The following is an 18,927-nucleotide window of genomic DNA, read 5'->3' as shown; positions in this document are numbered from 1 at the left end:
TCCTTAAACCTATTGGATGGTTATAGTTCAATAAAACAGAGTTACACCTTCAGAGGTCGGGCGCCATCCAACGGTTCTTGATCATTAAAGCCATCAGCGTTAAACTACATAAGTATACACCCAATACTACCACCGTCGTCATCATTTAGTACATTCCCAAACTAGAACCCCCCGTTCCCGTTTCTTCCAGTCAAAAACCTCAACAGAAACAAAACGGTCACTAATGGCGCTCAAAACCATTTCCACATTTCTCTCCCCCCTCTCTCTTCCAAACCACCACAATTTCTCGAACTTCAACACGAAATCTCTCAATATTTACAGAATACCCACTCTCGTTTCTTGCAAATCCACTCAGTCACAGACCCAAAGCCAGTTCCCACTCTCGGAAACCCAATTGCTGTCTTCCGAACCCGACGGGACCGGTGCGGCTGCTCCGACCCGGGGAGATCGGTTCCTCGAAAGGCAACAGGCTGACGAGGCTGCTAAGCTTGTAATAAAAGAGATAAGGAAAAGTAAAAAGAAGAAAAAGAAGGTTTTGAAGGTTAACACGTTGGTCGCGAGTTGTTATGGTTGTGGAGCTCCATTGCAGACTTCGGAGCTTGATGCTCCGGGTTATGTGGATACGGATGCTTATGAATTGGTATCTGAACTTCAACTTTTACGAATTAAAATTTAAAAATTATTTTTTGTGAATGATGAAATTGCATTTTATTTTAGTTTAAACGGAACAATTATGTCTGAGTGCAAATTCCATTTTAATTTTTTGTTACTATTAGCAATTTTTGAGGAAACAAAAAGCACTTAGTTGTTGGAAAATTGATTAAATGTTTCTTGCTTGATGGAGCTCGGTTTTTATTGACTAAGTTGAAGTTTGTGGTCAAATTAAATGCTGGCTTTGTGATTGCAGAAGAAGAAACATCACCAGCTAAGAACGGTTCTTTGTGGGAGATGTAGGCTTTTATCTCATGGGCAAATGATAACTGCTGTTGGTGGTAATGGAGGTTATCCTGGGGGGAAGCAGTTTGTTTCGGCTGATGAGCTTCGTGAAAAGCTCTCTAACTTGCGCCATGAGAAGGCTTTGATTGTTAAATTGGTGAGCTCTATGGTTTTACTTTCTAACCAAATTAATGAAATGATTTGAGAAATTTTATCATTTACTTGTGGATTGTGGTGATAAATCCTATAATGTAATGAAGTATAATAAATGCACGAAACTTACAGTGTCCTTGGTAGTTGTGATGAAGTACCTTGAGTAGGTAGATACCTCCCATTTATCAAAGTTTAAATATTGGGTGCCTAAAACTGAGAAACTTGCCTATTCTGCATATGGAAACACTGTCCAACTAGTGTGCCCTCCAAATGACCTTGTATTTTTATGAGAGTGTTTCACCTGATTATGCCTTAGTTAATTTTGTTTAGAACTGCTTTTCCTATTTCACTCGTTCTATAGCAGAGAGAAATGATTTTGGTGATAATGATAAGTCAAGAAGTTCAACTTACTAATTGAGACTATCTTCTAGTAAGTGATTACATAAATTTCAATCTCTTTAAGCCTGGATTTCTTCAAAAGGATCTAATTATGTTCTCAACTTATTGATGAATCAATGTGTCACAAATGATCAGGATGTTTTCTGATTCCTTTTGGCTAATTACGTCTAGGTTGATATTACAGACTTCAATGGCAGCTTTTTATCTCGTGTGCGTGATCTTACTGGTGCAAATCCTATAATACTAGTTGTGACAAAGGTATCAATATGCACTTGGGCTGTTCTCCAGTTTATAATATTATGTTTTTTGCTTTTGCAATAAAGCTGATTATATTGTGTGTGCTTTTTCTCTGTCAGGTTGATCTCCTTCCTAAAGGGACTGATTTTAATTGTGTGGGTGATTGGGTTGTGGAGGCCACTACAAAGAAGAAGCTTAAGTAAGATGTGATTTCACTGGAAATTATTCATAAAAATATAATTGATGATTTTGGCCCGATTTGGATTAAGGCTTTATCAAGATTTTGCTCCAGTCAATGTTTGATTCCTATAATGTCACTTGAAAGCTTGGGTTAGCATGTTTCTGAGACAATGTGCTCTGCTTTGCAGTGTTTTGAGTGTGCATCTTACTAGCTCAAAGTCCTTAGTAGGGATTGCTGGAGTTGCATCAGAAATCCAAAAGGAGAAGAAGGTTGGTTTCTTGTCCATACAGCCATACATATGTCATGGATAAGATTCGCAGCAGTGTGCTGATATTTTGTGCATAAGATTATATGCTTGAGAAAGCGTGTTCAAATTGGAGTCTTCTGAACCAAATATATGAAATAAATGTTGATGTGTATCTGTGATTAAGTCTTGAAGTTTTCTTATCTGCATTTGGTTTATAAAGTGATCACAACTGCACAATTGCCAATAGTGGAAGCAATTGGCTTACAGAACTTCTATAAGCTCCTATCCAGTATATGTTCTGAGGACTTTTATCTAAACTTGTAACTGTAGAAATGAGCTTAGCTGTTTTATAATCTTGTTTCCTTTAATGTTTTCCTTAGCTTAACTTCTTTTGTTTGACTCTCTTGTGATGCAGGGGCGGGATGTATACATTCTGGTTAGTAAGTCCTGAACTGGAAGCTTCTTGAAGATGTACAAAGAGGGGCTGAAAAAAATCACTTTATTTTGCTAAAATTACCTTGTCAAAATCCTTTCTCCTTTATAACATCTCATCCAATGTTGTTTTCTTGATTGCATTGTTCATATTGCAAAATGGATTCCTAATCCTTCTAGGTGTCATGCATGTATTCTGCTGCTGGTACACATCTTTCCGGGGGAAAATGAATTAATATCTTTGTTTTGTTTTTCATTTGTCTGGCCTGAGGTCCTTTATCCGTTTTAATTAAAGAGTTAGTTGTTGTTCTGCTTTGATTTGGTCAAAATTTAAATTGTATTCATTATAAGTTGGTGTATATATAATATTCATTTGATCATTCTTACAGGGATCAGCAAATGTGGGAAAATCTGCGTTCATAAGTGCTTTACTGAGTAAGTTCCTATCATTTATCTTGTGTTGACAAGGTGAATTAACTTTGAATTTCCAAGAAAAGGAAAAAGGAAAAGGTTAAGTCACTTAGGTTGCATTTCGTGTGTAAAAAACTTAGATAGGAACACAAGATTGATGAGTAAGTTGTCTTTGTTTTATATTAATTTCAGTGCATGACTAAAATGTTCTTTTAATTTACATCTTACTGTCCATGTAGGATTCCACAATCATAACCCTCTGCAGAGGATTGTATAATCCCATCTGTACATGATTACAAATTTTGTTAACTTTCCTATCCTTCTTCTAAAGAGTTATAGTCAATCACAAAATTTAACGTTTAATGATAAGTTATCTTATCAAATCCTATCCTATGCTTTAAATGAACCTTTACATCCTATGATGTTGATGTTATCTTCAAGTTCAGATGTAATTTTGAGATTTTATTATTAAGGACAGTAATGATTATATTATATTTCTGCTGACTTTTTAACCGTATGGGAATGGGAAATTGGTAGGAGAAAAATGCTATGGCAAACGAAAATGTTTTGGATAGCTGTAGTTGTGGAGGCCAGGGGGTTGATCATTTTCATATTAATGATCTTTGATTCATAAATTATTACGAACCAGCTGAACGGGATCATAAACCTGCTCTGTGGACTTGTTATAACTGCAATCTCATGGGAATGTAATTTGCAAAGGAATAAACAATCCCATTTGTTGGGAACTTATAAACATGCAAATTGGGAGGAAATGATTTGTTATTTGCATTCTCTGCTCCATATCCAGATTCCAACCAGCTTAAATATTGTAGCTTTAGATATGCTAAATGTTGGAAAATCCTTTTAACAAAAAGTTTTAGCGAAATCTTTTACATGGAGAATACGCAAATTTCTTGTTTGAATTCATATCAGTCCCTTTTCCTCAACCTTATGTGATAATTTATATCCTTTATCAATTTTTCATATATGAAAATGGGGTAGTAAAATGCCTTACCATTTGGCCCATGAAATGTCAGAAATGATGGCACAAAGGGATCCAGCAGCTGCAGCAGCGCAAAAGTACAAACCTATACAGTCTGCTGTACCTGGAACTACCTTAGGTCCAATTCAGATTGATGCATTCCTTGGAGGAGGGGTATGCATTATCAGTTCATTGCCTGGATTTTATACTATCTCCTTGGCACCATGTTTGTATATATTGAGTATCTTATTTAGCTTATACCTGATTAGTTTGATAAAATTAATTTTAGTAGTACTTGTCTATTAATTTTGTTTTATAGTAGCACTTGATCTTTTATGGTAATGTCATCTTGCAGAAATTGTTTGATACACCCGGTGTTCATCTTCACCATAGGCAAGCTGCAGTAGTTCACTCAGAAGATTTACCTGTCCTTGCTCCTCAAAGTCGGCTTAGAGGTCAATCATTCCCTGTATGTTTCATTTGAAAATTCCTCAATAATTAAACCATTAATTGTCTATATGATTTCTTCTGACTATGTTCCCCAAGGATTGCCAGGTGGCCTCCAAAAATGGGATGGCAGGGAAATTCAACCCCATTGGATTAAAAGGGTTCTCAATATTTTGGGGTGGTCTTGTCAGAATTGATGTCTTGCAGGTCCTTATCATTTAGTTTCATGTATATTGAGGTGTCAGATTGATTGTGATTGATCTGCTTTGTCTTCTGAATCTAATAAATGTTCATTCTTGATGCTTTCAGGTTCTGCCGGAGACATGTTTGACATTTTATGGACCAAAGAGGTTGCAGATTCATGTTGTACCCACTGATAAAGCAGATGAATTTTACAAGGTAATCAAGATTCTTGCTGTACCATCATGAGTTCTGCCTAATGCTTTCATATGGTACATTTTCCACTTAGACAAATACGCTACAGTTACAAGAAAGTTTGCGGTAATCAATTTTTTTTTTCTTAGATAACTGCATTGAATGTCGTGAACACTAATTGAGGTTGCAAATTCTCTCATAAGCTATAGCATGAAAACGGTCGTCTTGAACCTGATTGTCACATTAGGTTCATCAGAGGCATCTAGCCAATAAAGTTTCATCTGAACCACTTTTTATGAGGCATCTGTTAAAGTTATTAATAGAGGATTTACCTTATTGCTGCAGAAAGAACTTGGGGTTAAATTGACACCGCCGACTGGAAAAGACAAAGTAGATGAATGGAGAGGACTGGAGACAATGCAGCAATTGAAAATTAAATTTGAAGATCCAGAAAGGTGCAATTCTAGTTTATATTTAATGTTTACATTGCATGACACTTTGAATTGAGCTGCTGTTAGAAGCTTTTTGTTATGCATACAAGAAATTATGGGGTTTCACCTGTTTCAGCATCCTTTTTTTAATTTATTTTTGGGAGGGCAGTGCTACTTTTATTTATGTTTAGCACTGTTATTTGAAATCTCTCAAATTTCTTGCTTGTACAGACCTGCTAGTGATGTGGCTATCTCAGGCCTGGGTTGGATCGCCGTTGAACCGAAACGCAAGTCTCTTCGAATTTCTGATAATAATTTTGCAGAAACCATCAAAGAACTGCATTTGACAGTCCGTGTACCCGGGCCAGTTGAGATTTTTGTTCGGCCTCCATTTCCAGTCGGTAAGGCTGGAGCAGAATGGTACCAATATCGTGAGTTGACAGCAAAGGAAGAGGAAGTAAGATCAAAGTGGTATTTTTGACGGGTTCTTGTTTCCTGATTCTGTGTTCCATGAATGTGCTTGGTTGTAAAGTGCGGAAAACTGTATACACATATAGTGAATTAGAGAATTTGGACAGTAGAAGTGTAAAACTGAGGGAGCTTGTTACAGAAATTATGTATGTAGAGATTGCGACAGAAGGTTAGAAAGTTGGACTTAATTTGAGTTTTTTTTTTAATGCTTAATCATAATTGTGATTATTTATGAAATTTAACTGACCCTAAGAATCAAACTCAAATTGAATCTAAAAATGAAATAAAATCAGAACTAACTATATACTAATCTTAAGAATCAAACTCAAATTAAATTTTTTTAAAAATAAAGTCAAAACTAATTGCATATTACTCATAAAAAATTTAAATACATATAAAGATCAATTTAATCTAAACAAAAAAACTTCAATCTCTTCAAACTATTTTTCTTCATTTGTTTTGATCAGGTAAAAGAGTTTCTCAGGCTTGACAAATAATTTTAAAAGCACATTCAGTTGCAATCAAATCATTTTTGTCTGAGTTAACCAAGCACTTCATTGTAATGTTTCTTGATAGTAGCAAGATCAGCTACAAAAACAGAATCATATTTGTCTAGGTGAACCAAAAGCACCACTTCATTGTAATGTTTCTTGGTGGTAACACAATTAGCTACAAAAACAAAAAAATAATCTTCGATAAAGAGAATCGAATACAGAATATTAGTATCGTCCATTTTCATCTTCTTAAAAAGATTTAACGTGGAAACAAACTTGTGAACTAGATAGGCATTAATATATTTTTGGACTATCAAGTCAAGCATTGCAAATTCTTGTTGAATAGCACTATTGATATTTTCTAACTTGAAATATTCTTTTGCAGTGATTTTGACTTTTTTAGTTACAATTTTAGTGAACCAGATAGGCACTAATGCATTTCTAAACTATCAAGTCAAGCATTACAAACTCTTGATGAATAGCCCTATCGATATTTCCTAATTTAAAAAATTCTTTTGTAGTAATTTTGACTTTTTAATTGTAATTTTTATGAATTGAGATTGATAAAAATTTTAAAAATAAAAATTAGTCATGAAAACTCAATTTTTTTTTTGAAAATATAAAAAATTATCTGAGATTTGAAATCAAAGAATTTGTGAGCTAAGGTACAAGTTTTTATATTCTTGGGTAATGTGGCGTTTAAAAGAAACTAATTTTGTTTGGTTGACATCAAAAACAAGCTAATTCTCTTCGGTTAAGGGGAAGTGAAAGTGATTAGAAGTTGCGGCTCGAGAATGGAAGGTCGGGAGAGAAACCCAGGAACCATCGTGGTAGAGAGAGAGGTGGTGCGGCTGGGTTAGTGTCCTAGAGAGACTTAATTTGGTGTTAATAGAATTAGAACATTTACCAACTTAATTAAATCAATAGTGGACAGTGTTTTGCCTCTTTATTTGCTGTCAAGTATTCATTAAACTGACTCACCTTTTAGCAAAGTTTATAAGATTTAAAATTTTGTAGAACCTCCCAAAAACTTAAAAGATTTAAGATTTTGTTGAAATGCTAAAATTTTACTATGATTTTATAGCAATGTATTTTTTTTAACGTTTTTAACAGTGATAATTATCTTAACTTAAAAAATTGAATGTTTTATTTATTTTAATTACCAATTTACCATGCTTGTAAAATAATTTGTCTTATTTAACGACCATTATTTGCTAATATTAGCAATTTAGATACCAAGTAAAATAATTTTTATATATTAGTAATGAATTTATACAAAGAGAAATTACAGTGGTACAATTTAGCAACAACGCCGGACCCAAAACCTAATAACTAGGCTTAGCGCTAAGGCCTTCCAGTTGGGCCACGGTGTGGGCTCAAAGGATTCATTACTATGCGTCGTCCGTAAAATTTCGAAAACAATTCGTACATGTTAGATTCCCGCTACTGGTTTTTTCGTTTTTTCATTACCGCCAAACGTTAGCGTCTCTCAAACGCTCAAATTTTTAGGCTTTCAAAAAACCGAAAAAACTCAAAAATCTTACATTTTCTGGCTTAACGGTTTCGATCTCCGACACCGTTTCCGTTCTCCGATTCCGGCGTTTCCAAACTCTGAAAACCGTTCTTTTAACTCACTCGCTCGCTTTTCTTCTAAATTGATAGCTCCCAATCTCTCACTCAACGACTCAATAACTTCAAAAGAATTGTCTATTTGGCAACTAAAGTAAAGCTAATTGCACCCTCTGCAGTTACTTTATCTACATTTCTATACGGTTTCTCGCCATTCTTAGGGATTCCTTTGATTTTGTCCGGTTCATTCTTTCAAATTCTAGGGTTTTCCTTCTTGAGTTCTGCAATTGCGGCCCGATGTACATTAAGGAGATATGTTTGGAAGGGTTCAAATCCTACGCGACAAGGACGGTGGTCCCTGGTTTCGATCCTTTCTTCAATGCCATAACGGGTTTGAACGGGTCGGGCAAGTCGAACATTCTGGACTCGATTTGCTTTGTTTTGGGAATCACAAATTTGCAGCAAGTTCGCGCTGCCAATCTTCAGGAGCTCGTTTACAAGCAAGGCCAAGCCGGAATTACCAAGGCCACGGTGTCCATTATCTTCGATAATTCGGATAGATCCCGGAGTCCACTCGGTTACGAGGATCACTCAGAGATTACTGTAACGCGACAAGTAGGTGATAACTAAATAATTATCGTTATTTTTTTTATTGTAGTTATGACTTTGTTTTTGGCGGTAGTTATGACTTTGTTTCAATTTGAATTATTGTTGCAAAATGTCACTTTTCTTTAATTTTACTTTATATGCTTTCATGGAATTCTATCTTTTTTAAATTGAAAATGTATTCGAAACCTCTGCAGATTGTGGTTGGTGGAAGGAACAAATATTTGATCAATGGAAAACTCGCACAGCCGAGTCAAGTGCAGAACCTTTTCCATTCAGTTCAACTTAATGTTAATAATCCACATTTTCTCATAATGCAAGGTCGGATCACCAAGGTTCTAAATATGAAACCACCTGAGATTTTATCTATGCTTGAAGAGGCTGCTGGGACAAGAATGTATGAAACAAAGAAAGAGTTTGCGTTGAAAACACTTGAGAAGAAGCAGAGTAAGGTTGATGAGATTAATAAGCTTCTTGATCAGGAAATACTGCCTGCTTTGGAGAAGTTAAGAAAAGAACGAATGCAGTATATGCAATGGGCTAATGGGAATGCTGAGCTGGATAGACTTAAAAGGTTTTGTGTTGCTTTTGAGTATCTTCAAGCCGAGAGGATTAGAGACAGTGCTGTTGGTGAAGTGGAAAGAGTGAAGGCGAAGATTACTGAAATTGATAATGATGCGGAAAGAACGAAGGTGGAAATTCAGGATATGGAGACAAACATATCGAAGTTGACAGCTGAAAAGGAAGCTACTATGGGTGGGGAAGTTAAAACCTTGTCAGATGAAGTAGACTTGCTATCTAAAAATCTTGTGCAGGAAGTGTCTGTGTTGAATAGTAAAGAGGATACTCTCAAGGGTGAGAAAGAGAATGCTGAAAAGGTTATTGATATTGCCCTAAGCTCTGCTGTTTTTGTTCAATTTCTTTCCTCTTTATCCTCCTCTGCTTTCGACTGTTTTGCTCTCGCTATTTTCACTTAAATGATTTGGATTTCACATTTTGGTGTTCTAGCTTATTCAAAATATTGAAGATTTGAGGCAGTCTATAGAAGAGAAGGCCATTGCAGAGCAAAAGTGTGAAGAAGGAGCAGCCGATCTTAAAAAGAGAGTTGAGGATCTTTCCAAGAGTTTGGAAGAGCATGAAAAGGAATACCAGGTAAATTCCTGCAGATGCCATCTTTGTCAATCATAAACTTTATATTTCTTGCGTTCATTTGCAAACCAAGTGCTACGAAGAAGTTGCTGTGATTAACATGGCAGGCTGTCCTAGCTGGCAAGAGTAGTGGCAATGAGGACAAGTGCCTAGAGGATCAACTCGGTGATGCTAAGGTTGCTGTTGGGGCTGCTGAAACAGAATTGAAACAACTGAAAACAAAAATTAGCCATTGTGAAAAGGAGCTGGGGGAGAAAACAAGTCAATTAACGTCAAAGCGTGAAGAAGCAGTTGATGTGGAGAATGAGCTTAATTCCAGGCGAAAAGATGTAGAAAAAATTAAAATTGAGTTGGAATCTCTTCCATACAAAGAAGGCCAGATGGAAGCTTTGCAAAAGGTTCTAGTGCTCTCTCTTCTATGTTTCTTGTCCAATGTGGACTGTCTGAACTTTTCTGTTGGCTAAATTGTTTAAACTGACAAATTTTGTAGGACCGTGCATCTGAGTTGGAGCTCATCCAGAGGCTGAAAGATGGAGTACGGGATCTTTCAGCCCAGCTGGCAAATGTTCAGTTCACTTATCGTGAACCTGTTAAAAATTTTGATAGGTCAAAGGTGAAAGGAGTGGTTGCAAAACTAATAAAAGTGAAGGATAGCTCAACAATGACAGCCTTAGAGGTTGGCAGCGTGTAATAGATATTATTTTTAGCATACCACCAAATTTATATGGTAACCCTTTAAATTAATTTGTAGGTTACTGCAGGTGGAAAGTTATTTAATGTGGTTGTTGACACTGAAAATACTGGAAAACAACTGCTTCAGAATGGTGATCTACGAAGAAGAGTAACAATTATACCTTTAAATAAAATCCAACCTAATACTGTTCCCCCTAGGGTTCAGCAGGCTGCTATTGGATTGGTTAGTTGTTGCTTTTGCCTTTAGTATTTTTTTTTACTCTATTGTTTTTGTTTTCTTCTAATCTCTTTCCAATTGTGTTTCTTGATTTCATCGTGAAATTTGCAGGTTGGGAAGGAGAATGCTAAGCTGGCACTTTCATTGGTTGGTTATGATAAGGAATTGGAGGTATGCTCTCATGAGGCTACTGTATTATTTTAAACCTCATGCTGCATGATGCCTATTGGCAACCTTTGATGTATGGCTATTGCTATTTGATTGTGGTGCTTGTAGTCATAGAAATTAGTTGAGTCGAACTATATTAACATTTGAACCCTTTTAGGTAGTCGGAATGCAAATATTAGTAACTATTATTTTATATGATGCTGTCTTTTGCTGAAAGATTTGAATGGTATTGCAGAGTGCTATGGAATATGTATTTGGTGCTACTTTTGTTTGTAAAACTACTGATGCTGCAAAGGAGGTATGCCAACAATGTAAAACACTTGGCTGCTCTGTTCTTGTTTTGGCTGTGGCTCATGTCAAAATTTTCTCTTTATCTTTTATCTCCTGCAAACTGCATGAACTGCGAATTCATGTGTAGTTTCTTTTGTTTTCAACTCAACATATGTTTTATAGGTTGCATTTAATCGGGAAATTCGCACTCCGAGTGTCACCCTTGAAGGTGACATATTTCAACCTAGTGGTCTTTTGACTGGTGGAAGCCGCAGGTAAATCACTAGCCTGTTACCATTCCATGGTTGTTCATTCTTGTAGAATGTATGTGTTATTCTTTTCCCTTCTTTTTTTTGAATTTGAAGTTTCCTTTTGCTTTGGATGGGGTTGGTGAGAGCAATTATTTCTCTTTGATGCTTAAAAAATTTTAACAAAATGAAATTAGAGGTGTTGTTTATTAAGCTGTTTTTTTTTTGTAATATTAGAGATGTTAGAAAATTGATACCTCTTTGCACAGGGGGGGTGGTGATCTGCTAAGGCAACTTCATGATTTGGCAGAGTCTGAATCAAAACTTTCAGTGCATCAGAAGGGGTTATCTGAAATTGAAGCGAAGGTAATGCTTTAGCATCCTCTTCTATTTCCCAAATATGATTGTAAGGGTTAAATTAGAAAAATTTGCTTATTGAATCAAATATTATTTTGTATTTGGTTTGTTAGTGGTGCATTTATGTGTCTATTCTTGCTAATCAGATTCATGCAAGAGTTATCTACTTATCTAAATTGTTGTTGACGTATGAATATAGTCACTACTATCTCAGTTAAATCTGATTTTAATTTTAATAAGAAAATATTTCGTTTTTCATTTTGCATTATTTTTGTGAACAGCTTGATTGAATCTAAGATATATAGTTAGTTTATGTTATGTAAGATACAAATGTATGTGTGATATTAGATATTTACTTGTTATATATGAACTAAAATATATCTATTTCTATTCTCAAAACAGTGAATCAGCTTGATAACCTCTTTTTGTCATTCTATCTAATGGCATTTTTTGTGATATCTTCATATAACAATTTGGAGAAAGCATTGTGTGATATAGTTTCTCCACATCAACAAATATCACTTCCGTTCAAATTTAGATGCATAATATTACTTTAGCACGCCAGCTTATTTCTTAAACATCATTGATGGGTCCTCACTAAAGCATATTTCACCATTTAATGACCCTACTAGTGATGTAGAAAAATTACTTGATTTGCTGAAAAAAACTGTGTCAGAATTTGGACAGGGAGTGATATTTGCTGATGTGAAATAACTGTTTTTACAGTTGTTTCTTTGTGTTGTATCACCTCCTATATCTTCTTTTCTTTATTCCTGTTTTTTTGGTTTCCAGGAAATAAAGAAAACCACTACTTTGCACCCTTGCTTTTATAGATAACCTAAATTGTGAAGTCATTGTCAAAATTTGTATTTCACATTTTCATGGAGACTTGTTTTTATAAAGTTTTATTGAGTTAATGATATATTAACTTAAAACTGAGTAGTTTCTGTTGTTTTAATCCATTCTTGGAAATATTGTTGCAGTGTCATTAACTACAGAGGCTGAAAATTTATGATTTCCTAGTGCATAATCAATCCTTTGGTAGCCTTATTATCTAATTGGACCTATGATTTAGTTATTGATGTAAAGGGTTTAGTGCTTATATTATTCCAATTTCAAACATATATTTTTCTAATAATTTTTGTTTTCTACTTGTTTCCAGGTTCCATTGTATTATGTTTTTCTTGAATTAAGATTTGCTATTTAAGTGCTTGTTCCTATCTTTGTGGCTTTTAGGCACATGCAATAAATTGACTTTCCACTGTTTGCAATTGTTTATTATCTTCATTTTTCTTCTCTTGTAGATGGCGAACCTTCTGCCTCTTCAAAAAAAGTTCATGGACCTTAAAGCACAGTTAGAACTTAAAGTTCATGACCTTTCCTTATTTCAGAACAGAGCAGAGAAAAATGAGCATCATAAGGTTTTGCAGTTCTCTCTTTTTGGTCTTGCATTTGACTAAAGGGTTTAACTCATTTAAGTCATCATGCTGCCTTTTTTGTACCAACAAGTTTTTGATAAATTTCTCATTTTTTGTATGTTTGATGTGACTAGCTTGCAGAAATGGTAAAGAGCATTGAGCAAGAACTTCAAGAGGCAAAATCAGCTGTTCAAGAAAAAGAGATTTTGTATAAAAAGCATGTTAGTGCAGTTTTGGAACTTGAGAAATCAATTAAGGAGCATGTTAATAATAGAGAGGGCAGACTTAAAGACTTGGAGAGAAAGATTAAGGCTACAAAAGCTCGAGTGCAGTCAGCCTCAAAGGATCTGAAGGTATATGCTAAAACTGTTTATGGTGGTGCCTGTAGTATCTTTTATGAACTCAGAGATTTTGAGGAAGCAAAGAGATCAGTTGTTTGAACTTATTATGCAGCATTTTGTTTTCACTTGATATCTGAGATAGAAAGCAGTCATGGTGAGTTTGTGCTTGTAGATATTTTTGGATTTTAGTTAATGTGGTTACAGGTATTGACACCATAGTTAGCAGAAGCAGACCAATCAGACGGTCGAACCAATTGACCCTGTGACTCGGGACATCACTTTGGTTGGTTTTGTTTTTGGACTGTTTATGTAATTAACCCACAAAGAACTGATTTCACCCTGCAGGTCAATAGGAAAACTGGTGTCCTGGGTTGGTTTTGATAACCCAGACAAGTTGAATATAAACTTATTAAACAGACCTAAAGATCATAATCAATTTAGTTTTTAAATGTAAATCATGGATAGTAAAAATAAATTACAATTCCAAACTAGAAAATCTAAAAACTAGTAAAAACTAAAAGAAAGTTAAACATAAACACAGTATGCTTTCAAGAAAAACCAGAAAAAAAAACATGAAAGTTTGCTAAGCCCTGGTTCTTCCTATGTCTCAACATCCCTTGGGTCTTTAAAGTTTAAGGGTAATACTAAGCATTTCATTTTCAATCTAAGTTTTTCTTTTAATTTTTGCTTTTTTGATCTTTTGATAACTATCATGCATCATATGTCTTCTGTTGGGAACCTTGACACTGAGCGCTCAACTTGAAACAATGCACCAGTGCTAGATAATGGCACCAATTGAAGTACTATGAGAAGTCATTGGCCATCTATGGATATTGACTGAATTCGGTGTGATGTGAACTTTTAAAACTGAAAAATTTTACTGTTGTTTACTTTAGATTTTGAATTTTGAAATTTGCATTTGTGATGTAACTTATTAATTATAACTTCATGACTTTAGTTTGGTTATTTAGATTAATATTGTTGGGTATTTGAGAATTACTACGTTGAATTTGAATTTGAAGTTGATTATATAATGAGAATGATGGCTAATTACAAATTAGTTTCTGTAAGTTAAATTTGTTTTGTAATTTTTAACTATATGATGCCATAAGTTTCAATTATGAAATTATCTAAGTTTTTGAATTATTTTCACCTAATTTATGAATTTATTTAGAATATGAATTATTTTTATAACCTGATGATTGACCCAATTGACTTGACAGTTGAATTGGTGACTCGAAACTTGACACTTTGAATGGGTCATTGTCCAGTCCAGTCCTAGGAACTATTGTTTTTGTGATTGATAAATGTTTTTCCTCTTGAAAGCTTTACTATTTTGGTTTACTTATGTGTCCAGATGTAGAACAAGTTTATTTTGGCTAATTCACTTCTTCGGACTGCTGTTGCATATTTTTAGGGGCATGAAAATGAAAGAGAGAGACTTGTTATGGAACGGGAAGCAGTTATACAAGAGCAAGCATCTTTAGAGAGTCAATTGGCCTCTTTGAGAACGCAAATTAACAAAGTCAATTTGGAAGTAGAAGAACAAATAGCCAAGGTACTGGCAGATTTCCTGTCTTGTTTAATTCTGTGGAATAAACTTCATTTCTGCATGCTCTCTGGTGCAGGTTGGTTCTGTAAAAAAAAATCGTGATCAATTGCAATCTGAGTTGGATTCTATTCGTTTAAAGATGAAGGAGTGTGATTCTCAAATTAGCAGCATTCTTAAGGAGCAGCAAAAACTTCAGCAGAAGCTTAGTGAAATAAAGCTTGAGAGAAAAAAGTTGGAAAATGAGGTAAACTTTATTTATTCAGCTGTGTAGGTGTCCTATAACTTGAGGCAGCGAAATACTACTTTTAATTTTGTCTTTTAGGTAAAGCAAATGGAGATGGAACAAAAAGATTGCTCTACGAAAGTAGACAAACTGATTGAGAAGCATGCCTGGATTGCTACTGAAAGGCAACTTTTTGGCAGAGGTGGGACTGATTATGATTTTGCATCCCGTGATCCTCGCAAAGCCAGGGAAGAACTTGACAAACTTCAAGCTGAACAATCAAGGTATGCAGAGTTAAATAATTTCTGTTTGCAATATTTTCACATTCATATACTCAAGAACAATGCCATACTAATCATATTCTACTAATACGAGAGGTGATTGCTCACTTTTCCTTTGTTTGATCTGAATATCTTTATGGCTCCCCTTTCTCTTGAAGCCTTGAAAAAAGAGTGAACAAAAAAGTGATGGCAATGTTCGAGAAAGCAGAAGATGAGTATAATGATTTGATGTCCAAGAAAAACACTGTGGAGGTTGGCTACTCTCAATCTGTCTTAACATTTTATTTTTCATTTGACTCTCCCTTATCCTATATTGTCTATGTCTAGAATGACAAATCTAAAATTAAGAAGACAATTGAAGAGCTAGATGAGAAGAAGAAAGAAACACTAAAAGTCACTTGGGTCAAAGTTAACAAGTAAGGGTTGTTTTCTGTTATGTTCTTTGGTTTTTCTTCAATTTACTTAGTGTTTGAATCTCATTCTTTTAGATGATATGTTCTATCTCTCTGATGGTTCTTCTGGTTTTGGGGTTTCTAAAGTTAATTTTGCTTTCTCTTTATAATTCCCTCTTTCTTCAGTGACTTTGGGTCCATCTTTTCTACCTTGTTGCCTGGAACCATGGCAAAGCTAGAACCGCCAGAAGGACGCAGCTTCTTAGATGGTCTTGAGGTCTGTGTTGCTTTCGGAGGTGTTTGGAAACAGTCCTTGTCTGAACTGAGTGGAGGTCAAAGGTCTCTACTTGCACTTTCTCTAATCTTGGCTCTGCTGCTGTTTAAGCCAGCTCCACTTTACATACTTGATGAGGTATGCTTGGTGTTTTTGTTTCCCACTTGACTCTACTGTCCACTCAACCAACTGTACACATACCAAACCAATAGGGTTCATTGTTTGATTTTCTTTCTTGCCTGGAAAGGTTCAATTTTTGAAGAAATGATTCCGTTGAAATACCTGAGTTTGATTGCTTCTAATGTAGTTTAAAAGTTAGATATTTTTCTGTCCTCCTTTTAGTTGGTCTTGCTGATATGTTTATTTAAGCCTGCTTTGGTTAGTTTTATTGTGATTTCCAAGTGGCATCTTCATAATTAACCCTCTGCAAGTCCATAGAAAGTTTTTGGTTTTCTAATGCTATATTTTTTGAAAATTATAAAGAGCATAGTAACAACATGAAACTAGAAAATAGGCAGTTGTAGCCTGATATAGAAAGATGATTTAGGCAATCTGGACTTCAAAATAATTTCTGAATATTTTATGTTTGATCAATGTATTCTATGTTTAAGGTGTTTAGTTCCTGGAAAGTTGACTTCACAGTTACTTTTTAATGTTGTACTTTTATTGTTTTCAGTAAATTATTTTCATGAAATGACTGCCAAAGTGATTAATGTCTTTATGATGTATGCAACAGGTTGATGCAGCTCTTGATCTAAGCCACACTCAGAACATAGGGAGAATGATTAAATCCCACTTTCCACATTCTCAGGTTTGATAATTCTTTGGCCCCTGCCATACCTTTTTTTCCCTTCCTGAAATTCCCACTTTCTGGAATCATAGGTTTCACCAAAAGAATATCAACATTTTCAAGGATTTGTCTCAGGCATATTGCAGATAATATTGTACATAACTATGCCATTTAGAACCTCAACAGAAATATTTAGTTGCATAGTCATGGAATTAACACAGCTTGTCAACCCTTCTGCTGCCTTCAAATATATCTGCAGTTGGGTCTGTTGGTATGAACTCTGAAAAGTTCAATAATGAGAACATGGGACATATTTATCTTTAAAAGTATATTTCATTGATAATTAGTTTTCTCTCGGCAACGCAATCATTTTTTGTGGTGTTGGCTGGTATTTACTCTGTTTTTCTGATGATAGTGTAACCCTGACTGAACCTACATAATAAATCTAGGAGCTGACAGTGATTAGATTCTATTTATTTATGAAATTATATCAACATTTGTGTCTAATGAAAGATGCTTAGAGGTTTTCATTAGGGACCACAGGATACATAAATGTGATAAGTTATAGGTGCTGCATGTAACCACAAAGTCCTGTAATTGTCCAATGGCGATACACAATGCTCTACAGTCCATGTAATGCTGAAAGAATATGCCTAGTTTGCATAAAGTAATAAGAGATGTTCGAAATATATAAATCTTACATAAATTTTAATCTATTATGGCCCAATTTGTTATAGATCTCATGTTGAGCTTTGTTTGTGTCTTGCAGTTTATTGTTGTTTCACTGAAAGAGGGCATGTTTAATAATGCCAATGTTCTTTTCCGGACAAAATTTGTGGATGGGGTTTCCACGGTCCAGAGGACTGTTGCATCTAAACCTAGCAGGTGATTGACAGTGTGTCCACCCGCAAATTAAAAAACAAGTGAAACCACTTTCCAGGAGGTTGTGGTGAGCACATTGGAGTCAACTCATCTGTTAATCATGATTACTGAGGTTAACAATGAAAATTTTATGAACTGAATCCCTGTGTCATAGTGTTCTTTGTCTCATGCTTTAATTGTGTAAATTATTGTGCTAGTGATGGTCTAGAAATTGTTGACCAGGATAGTTTCTTAAACTTAAGGTACATTACTTTATATCTGTAATTAACTAGTGTAAGATCTAGCTTTGTAGACCACATGCTTCTCAATCACATTCGAGTAGAGCTGGATTGATATATTATTTGTATGGTAAATTGCTAATGCAGCTTCATAATGTGATCCATAAAACTGATTATGTTTTAGTGTGATTCTGAACTGAGCTCTTGGAGTGGGTGCCTTAATAGTAGTAACTTGGGACTCAGCGCCTAAGCATATAATCAAGAATCGTTTCTGGTTTAAATTGCTTGCACTTAAGTGACTTGGCTTGGAATCGCGGTTACTAGCCATATATTGGAGCAAATATTGGGATATTGTTGCAGGATTATGTTTGGGAGATTGGTTGCGAACAGCGGGTTCTGGCTTCATGCTCTGGATTCAATGCTCATATAACCCATAAATTTGTGCAAAATCATATCAAGTTAGCCTGCAAAATGAAGTACATACATACATATATACATACATACATACATGCATACATATATATATATATATATGTTTAATGTGAATACAAAATTGAAAAAGGTTTTTTGCTGAAAAAAATTCCAAAATGGAGAAGCTAATTCATTCATGGCCATGGATTCTGGGAGGCACTGATAAATATGTCGTTTCCAAATTTATGGAATAAATATGAGTAATAGTGTATTGCTGTAGTAGTCAGCAACGGAAAACTCTTTTGACACAATAGATAAAACTTCTTTAAAATTAATTGATAGTGTTCTTATCTCTTCGTAATTGATAGGGAAAGCTACGAGGTAGTTTCTTTCTTAACAAGTTTATTTTCCTTACTTTATTGGATAAATTAAATTGCACATTTAAAATAAAAAGAAAACGTGATGTTCTAAATTTGAAGTAGTCTTCATTTTATTGATTATTGTGTTAAACAATTGTGGTCAATTGATCATTATTGATGCAAAGGTTTTCGTGTTTCCTTTTTTTCATTGGAGCAGAAGACTTACAAGTTATTGAATTTGACTCTCAGAATCTTCTTATATGTAAAAAAAGACCTTAAATTAATTATGTTAATGATAATAAAGGAAAACTAC

The 18,927-nt window shown here is 34.8% G+C and overlaps 2 protein-coding genes across 4 annotated transcripts; both read left to right on the top strand.

The window, feature by feature from the left end:
• The first annotated feature begins 69 nt into the window (after positions 1–69).
• On the top strand, positions 70–5,890 carry NOA1 (P-loop containing nucleoside triphosphate hydrolases superfamily protein). 3 transcript variants are annotated; one of them, XM_021430281.2, is made up of 13 exons: positions 71–640; positions 908–1,093; positions 1,660–1,746; positions 1,845–1,924; positions 2,094–2,175; positions 2,569–2,589; positions 2,975–3,020; positions 4,034–4,152; positions 4,334–4,447; positions 4,525–4,632; positions 4,735–4,824; positions 5,146–5,255; positions 5,463–5,890. In XM_021430281.2, exons 1-13 carry the CDS (start codon positions 224–226, stop codon positions 5,710–5,712), a joined length of 1,710 nt encoding a protein of 569 aa, XP_021285956.1. In that variant the 5' UTR covers positions 71–223; the 3' UTR covers positions 5,713–5,890. The 3 variants fall into 3 exon arrangements, with proteins under 3 accessions (XP_021285958.1, XP_021285956.1, XP_021285957.1); XM_021430282.2 differs by having other exon boundaries at positions 73–640; positions 4,534–4,632; XM_021430283.2 differs by lacking the exon at positions 1,660–1,746 and having other exon boundaries at positions 70–640.
• A 1,791-nt stretch (positions 5,891–7,681) lies between these two features.
• LOC110418482 (structural maintenance of chromosomes protein 2-2-like) lies at positions 7,682–18,018 on the top strand. The gene is made up of 20 exons (XM_021431223.2): positions 7,682–8,380; positions 8,569–9,249; positions 9,380–9,523; positions 9,628–9,918; positions 10,011–10,196; positions 10,272–10,436; positions 10,542–10,601; positions 10,834–10,896; positions 11,052–11,143; positions 11,386–11,482; positions 12,778–12,894; positions 13,026–13,244; positions 14,650–14,790; positions 14,861–15,028; positions 15,107–15,291; positions 15,447–15,540; positions 15,616–15,704; positions 15,867–16,092; positions 16,691–16,765; positions 17,514–18,018. Exons 1-20 carry the CDS (start codon positions 8,063–8,065, stop codon positions 17,631–17,633), a joined length of 3,531 nt encoding a protein of 1,176 aa, XP_021286898.1. The 5' UTR covers positions 7,682–8,062; the 3' UTR covers positions 17,634–18,018.
• Positions 18,019–18,927: the final 909 nt, after the last annotated feature.

The sequence above is a fragment of the Theobroma umbraticum genome, unplaced genomic scaffold (assembly GCF_002168275.2).
Source record: "Theobroma umbraticum cultivar Fairchild unplaced genomic scaffold, ASM216827v3 scaffold_50.0, whole genome shotgun sequence".
Taxonomy (NCBI): domain Eukaryota; kingdom Viridiplantae; phylum Streptophyta; class Magnoliopsida; order Malvales; family Malvaceae; genus Theobroma; species Theobroma umbraticum.
This window is presented reverse-complemented; position numbering and strand designations above follow the sequence as displayed.